This window comes from Triticum dicoccoides, chromosome 5A (genome assembly GCF_002162155.2).
Source record: "Triticum dicoccoides isolate Atlit2015 ecotype Zavitan chromosome 5A, WEW_v2.0, whole genome shotgun sequence".
NCBI classification, from domain to species: Eukaryota; Viridiplantae; Streptophyta; class Magnoliopsida; order Poales; family Poaceae; genus Triticum; species Triticum dicoccoides.
In genome coordinates, this window is record NC_041388.1 from 587,400,623 (window position 1) to 587,407,307 (window position 6,685).

General features: G+C 43.9%; 2 protein-coding genes across 2 annotated transcripts in view; one reads left to right on the top strand and one right to left on the bottom strand.

The window, feature by feature from the left end:
• Positions 1-2,592, top strand: part of LOC119303092 (protein transport protein sec23-1-like) — a 4,096-nt gene extending 1,504 nt beyond the window's left edge. The window contains exon 2 of the mRNA XM_037580182.1: positions 559-2,592. Coding sequence (XP_037436079.1) covers positions 559-2,220 — 1,662 coding nt within the window. The 3' untranslated portion in view covers positions 2,221-2,592. The remainder of the gene's footprint in view (positions 1-558) is intronic.
• Positions 2,593-3,202: 610 nt separating this feature from the next.
• LOC119303093 (auxin-responsive protein IAA13-like) lies at positions 3,203-5,870 on the bottom strand. The gene is made up of 5 exons (XM_037580183.1): positions 5,452-5,870; positions 4,096-4,358; positions 3,857-3,959; positions 3,671-3,732; positions 3,203-3,588 (listed from the first exon to the last, which is right to left on the bottom strand). The coding sequence occupies exons 1-5, from the start codon at positions 5,685-5,687 to the stop codon at positions 3,524-3,526; spliced, it is 729 nt and encodes a 242-aa protein (XP_037436080.1). The 5' UTR covers positions 5,688-5,870; the 3' UTR covers positions 3,203-3,523.
• Between the last annotated feature and the right edge of the window lie 815 nt (positions 5,871-6,685).

Here is a 6,685-nt window from a genome sequence, read left to right on the forward strand (position 1 = left end):
GGTTTCTGAATTCCAAGTTGAATGAACATTGTACATTGTAAATGAAGGCTCTCAGTTTGCGGTTGCTGAACTTTTATATATAATCTGCTGTGAGTAGTAGCCATGAAATCACAAAAAGTTGGTTAAACATAGGGTATGACCTTAAAGTTTTACTCTGCAGCCTTGTTATATACGAATGCAGTTTTTTTTGGTCTTCTAAGATTGTTCTTGTCAGATGTTTGACTCAAGAGTTTCTGCATTTGGGCCTCTAGGCTAGTAACACGCATATGCTCATGTCCATTAAACTAAGGTGAGTCTGGCCCCTTTTTGTAAATGAGAACAAAAAAATTTAAACCTGAACAGCAAGATGGGACTTTCAGTATCTAAGCACTTAAGCAGTGACTTACTGGAAATTATTTCCTGGATGGCGAATGATTGTTTGTTTCACATCTGTTACTCAATTGGGTCAGTCACAGACTCACTGCTAACGTCATTAACTGATCTCTTACGATAACTGATTTACTTTGTATAATTTATCGTGGTTTCTGTGTATCTAAGAGGCTTTCTTGTATGTTTCAGATACAGCAACTTCTAGGTGTTCGACATTCACGATACAACAAGTTGGCTACACTGAAACCCACTGAAGCGCAGAGATTTTTGTTGCCTGTTTCTGAATGTGAATTTAGCATTACATCTGCAATAGAGGACCTGAGTTCTATGTCTGCTTGCCCACGGGGGCATCGCCCATTAAGGGCTACTGGCGCTGCTATTTCCACAGCTGTTGCTCTTCTGGAAAGTTGCTGCTCACCTTACACTGGTGGCCGAATCATGGTTTTTACATCTGGTCCCACGACAGTGGGTCCAGGACTTGTGGTGGAAACCGATCTCGGGAAGGCAATTCGTTCGCATCGTGACATTTTCAATGGCAATGTGCCTCTTGTTGAAAAAGCCCAGGATTTCTATAAGAAGGTTGCCAAGAGATTGACAGACAGTGCATTAGTTCTTGATCTTTTGGCTTGCTCTCTTGATCAGATTGGAGCTGCAGAGCTTAGGTATCCAGTTGAAGTGTCTGGGGGCTTAATGGTGCTTACAGAGTCATTTGAGTCTGAACAGTTCAAAAGCTGTTTAAGGCAAACCTTCAAGCGTGAGGGTACTGATTACCTTAACATGAACTTTAATGCAACGATTGAGGTAGTGACATCAAAGGAGGTCAAGATTTGTGGTGCCCTTGGTCCTTGCATCTCCCTTCACAGACAAAACAGCTCGGTTAGTCATAAAGAAATTGGTGAGGGTGGGACAAATTATTGGAGAATGAGTACATTGAACAGCAAAACCTGTATTGCTTTCTTCTTCCGAGCTGATTGTAGCCGTGATACCGATCCCCCAACTGTCTTCTTTATTCAGTTCATGACAAGATACCGACATGGTGATGGTAGCAATCGCCTAAGGGTAACGACTGTTGCGAGAAGATGGGCTGGACCTCGATCTCCAGAAATTGCTGCAGGGTTTGATCAGGAAGCTGCTGCAGCAGTTATGGCCAGGCTTGCTGTTCACAGAGCAGAGACATACCATGTTAGAGATGTAATACGATGGCTTGACAAGATGCTTATTCGCTTCACTGCTAAGTTCGGAAACTATGTCCCTGAAGATCCATCTACATTTCGCTTGTCCACTAATTTCTCCCTGTATCCGCAGTTCATGTACTACCTGCGAAGGTCACAGTTCATTGATGTTGGCAACAGCTCTCCTGATGAAACTGCTTTCTTCCGGTTGATGTTGAATAGGGAGGGAGTTGTGGGATCCCTGATCATGATCCAGCCAACTTTATTCCAGTACTCATTTGATGGACCACCTATCCCTGTGCTGCTAGATGTCAGCTCCATCTCTCCTGATGTCATTTTGCTATTTGATTCGTACTTCTATATAGTGATTCATTATGGCTCGAAGATTGCTCAGTGGAGGAAACTTGGCTATCATAAAGACCCAAATCATGAGAACTTACGGAAGCTGCTTGAAGCACCAGAAGTTGATGCAGAGGCACTATTGGCAGACCGTTTTCCAGTGCCAAAACTCATAAAATGTGATCAGCATGGGAGCCAGGCCAGGTTTTTACTAGCCCGATTGAATCCATCTGTGACACAGAAATCACAGCTTTCTGAAGGATCTGAAGTCATATTCACCGACGATGTTTGTCTGCAAGTTTTTATTGAACACTTGCAGGAGTTGGCTGTTCAGGGTTAGCGACGCATGGACCTGCCCATGGTTCCGCTATCTCAGTTGGGCCCATCTCAGATCCTGAAGATACGGCTTTGTGATAGATGGAATGTCATATTCACGGGTGGTGTTTACTTGCAAGTTTTATTGAACGCTTGCAGTAACTGGCTGTACAGGAATAACGAGTCCATGTGGAATTAGTTACATGTTATTTCTGGCCGTATGTTATCTTGAAAATATTGCCAGAGCTCTACTGCCTGGAGGAATGAGATCTCCTTGATTTGTACATTTGCTCCAGCTCCAGTTTGATGTAAGCCAGTTACCTTTTAATTTTTGTATAGACTGATGTTATTAATCTTTACCCCCCATGAGCGTTGAGATGCCTCTGGTTACATTTGATATGCAGTAAATCACTCTACCATTCTTGTTTTAGTTATGCGGTAGGATAGTGACCATATTTTAAGGAATTAATGTCTAGATGCTACTCCCTCCGATCCAAAATAAGCGTCACAGTTTTGAACTAAGGTTAGTTCAACCTTGGTTCAAAACTGCGACACTTATTATGGATTGGAGGGAGTATTTTATAGGCATCCGCATAATACATCCTTTCAGCAGTTCATTTCTATTACGCAAACAGTGACATGTAGATGCCTCTGATCGTCTTCACACAACATCTGCATATTCCTTTTGAGGATGTGATTGCACAGCTGTGTGATTCCAATTGTATGTGACATCTTGCAGACCAACCATGATACATGCATCCTATATAAACATTTCCCTGCCATAAATGCATGATGAATAGACTATGTTTGATTAGCTTATGCAATGTACTTAGCCCTGTTATCACCACAACCCTGGCAGAGCAAGGAAGCTTCTTGCTATGATCGTACCCATCATTCCTCAAGACCCAACCTTCTCAATAACTCAATGACAGATAGGCTAAGTTATAGTAATGGATTTCCCATCACCAAGCACATGGCTTGTTCCCCTCCACTTGACCACGCACAGATTACAAAAATAGTGTGCTTATAATTAACAAACAGGTTAACTTACAAGATACCATAATAATAATAGTCTCATTGATGCCCTTTACTTAACAATCACACATACTTAATTGACAACAGTAGAATAAAATCACCAAGTAGATTCTGGGACACATGGTAGGGAACATCACATAACACCAATCCAGCTACACACAGATAGATTATTGCTTCTGGTCCACCAACAAATTAAACATGGCAACTCTCCCTTCTTTTAATCCAGCTAATAATTGAAAACATTATATATCTAAGAAACCATAGCACACTGCAAGAACACCATCCTTGTGGCATCATAGTCTTCCTCTTACTGCCCCATCTTTAGCTCTTGTTCTTGTACTTTCCTTGGCCCTTGGTGCTGAAACAAAAAAGTCCCATGGGGGTTAGAATTAAGATATAACTCTTGAATTTCTAAGAGAATTTTGGCTGAAGAAACTGACCAAGACCGATGGCTTCGGACCCCTTCATGATCCTCAAGCGTTTGCATGAAGCAACAAACATCCTGCAGGGTAATTTATCATCAGCCGACGAAAGAAACTGGAGCGTGGACCTCGCTTAATTGCATTCTAAGCACGGGGTCGTAAATACGGGAGTAGATAAGGGGGCGCAGGAGTGAAGTAGCATACTCCCATGGGACGTCTCCAACAAGCATCCAGTCTCCATCCTTGTCTTCGTAAGTAGTAACAACATCTGAACCGTTCACTGCCTCAACCATCTTCCCCTCATTCCCTGGAAAAAAATAGTTGATGATTGTGGCACTCGTTGATTCAAACTAAGCTCCCTCCATACCATTCGAGGCAAAATCATTAACATGAGTTGATAATATGCTCTTGCAGGTTCTGATGCCGACGGTGACGGATCTTACCAGTTGCGGTGAAGGTGCTGAACATCTTCTGCAGAGCAATGGAGAGGTCCTTGTAGGTGTTGTACATCTTGAGATCCACCTTGCGCAGGTAGGGCGCGCCGTCCATGCTCACCTTGACAAAGTTGGAGCCGTTGGCACCAGCAGCAGCGGCAGCAGCAGGCTGCTGCTTCTCGGTCTCCTCCTCCTTCTTGATCTTCACCGACTGGACGGTCATGGCGTTCCTGCGGTACGACCGGACTGGTGGCCAACCCACGGCCTGTGCCCTGGTCGACGCATAACAAGCGAAATTAGCCACAAATTTTACATTTACCACTTGCAAATCAGTTCGTAACATAATCTAGTTCCAAGTCCAACCCACTGGTGCTGTAAAAACAAATAAGATTCTCCATTGCAATTGTAGCTGGAGGTTCCATCCATCTCGATCACGCACGTTACTATATTCCTTCCGGCAGCCAGCTCCGTTTAACTAATCTATGTACGCCTGTGGCAACTTTATGGTAGTAAGTAGTACCACTATCATTATGGTGTATAATGAAAACGGCACCAACTTTAGCCAAACGCCACATGAATCATGGCCAGCATGATTATCCACAGCCTCAATCATCTATCTTCTACAGATTAAACATGTCTTCGTTTCCAGAACGGAGAATGAAACTGCTAATAACGCTTCCTTTTTGCAGTGGAATCTGCCAAGAAATGGAAAGTGTATGCAACATCATTTTCTTGCCCTCTCTGACATGTACCGGCTGCCGCACAAAGCAGGCATCAAGTGCGCATATGTTTATGGTTCGGAAAGGCGTTAATAATTCGCGTCGGCGCTTTGGAGGCGACAAACAACACACAGCGGATGGTGTCGCCTTGCGCGCTTTCTGCCATGGGATCTCCTTTGTGGATATTTTGCCCTACTTAAAGCGTTTGCCCATTTGCATGTCATGTTTTATTCAACATCCTGTAAGTATATAACGAATCCAAACTCGAGAAAACTAGTTTATAATGGGGAAAAAGATTAAAGGCCTGCACATGCTCGAGCTCTACATATGTCTAACTATGTCTATATTTGTGGATCTTTAGCTAAACAACCAGAATGAAAAGAAGAAGGAAAGGAGATAATTAATCAGGTTCCATGCATAGAATCTATACTAGAGAAAACTTACACATGTTCAAACTCTACATATGTCTAATTATGTCTGCACTTAGTATGGATCTTTTGCTAAACAACCAGAATGGAAAGAAAAGGAAAGGAGATAATCAGGTTCCATTCGTAGAAGCTAGAAAAATCAAATTAACAAAACCAACAACCTACCATAATAAGTTGAAAATGATTATGTGTGATAAAGGAAGCATATGCAGGCATACTTGGGAGCAGGTGGCTTCTCGGGGTCGGCGGCCGCGGCCTCAGCGGGCCTCTTGGCCTTGTCGGCGGCCGGCTCCGGCTTGCCGGCAGAGTCTTCCTGCATACCGCCGGTGGGCAGCGTGAGCTTCAAGTCAATGGTGTCCTCATAGCCCCTCTTCCCGGCCTTGGCCGCCTCGGCGCCGCCCCCGGGCAGCCCGAGCCTGAGCTCCGTCCCGACGTCGACGTCGGCGCCAGCCATCGGCTCCGGCGGAGCAGCTGGTCGGCTAGCTAGCCCGTGCTTGGGTCTCCCACCTTGGACACCTCCACGCGAGCTACTCGAGCAGCTGCTGATCTCTTGGCTTCTCTTTCTCTCTCCGTGTATGCAAGATGGCTTGTGATTAGGAGATGGAGGTGGTGGAAGAGAGAGAGGAAGCAAGAACTGGGTGGGGGTGCGTATATATAGAGGGAAGAGAAAGAGGGAGGAGAGATGAAGTGGTGAATGCTCTGCTGGTAGGGTGGTAGAGAGAGAAAGCTGTGGGGTTACTAGAACAACAGTTAGTTAGAGCATGAGTGAGCCTACTTGGAGGTTGGAGCCAATAATTTTTGTTTCCATGTTTCCCCGGCTTGGATTGTCTGCTCAACGACTGATGCAAGCATAGGTGTTGCCGTGTTGCCAGTTAGCATGGTGTGGAGGTCTACCAACTTGGATCCAGTGCTATGAAATGTCAACAGGGTGGTGAATGTTGTAGGCCAACAAATAAGTGGTTTGCTACTTGCTAGTAGTATAATTTATTAGTGGGTCGAAATATAATTAGTCACCAGCTAATTTCCCCAAGGGAGATGAGCTGCAGGGTGCTGGTGTCCTGCTATCCATTGCCACAGTGTTTAGCTCTTTGTGGCCTATGAGTTTTAGTCCATGCATTTAAGGATTATTTTTGGATCCAGGATCAATTGCAAAATTGCATGAGTTCATGTCTCATGATTTGAAGGCTCAAATTAATACGAGTTGTTGCAGTTATCACATATACTGATTCTTACTTGGTTTCTTAAGGTACTACTATTTCTTGCTTCGCTTGAACTTGTTTTTTTTAAGGTACTGCTTATGAAAATCGGGTGAAACCCTTTCATCTAATTTTTGTTGGTTGTGTGCTTGAACTTGTGTACTTTATTTATCTAGAGCATCAATGGGAGTGATGCTAAAGTGATGGCAAGAAGTAATTTTGTCACAAAATGAGGAAAATTACAATTTTGTGTCAC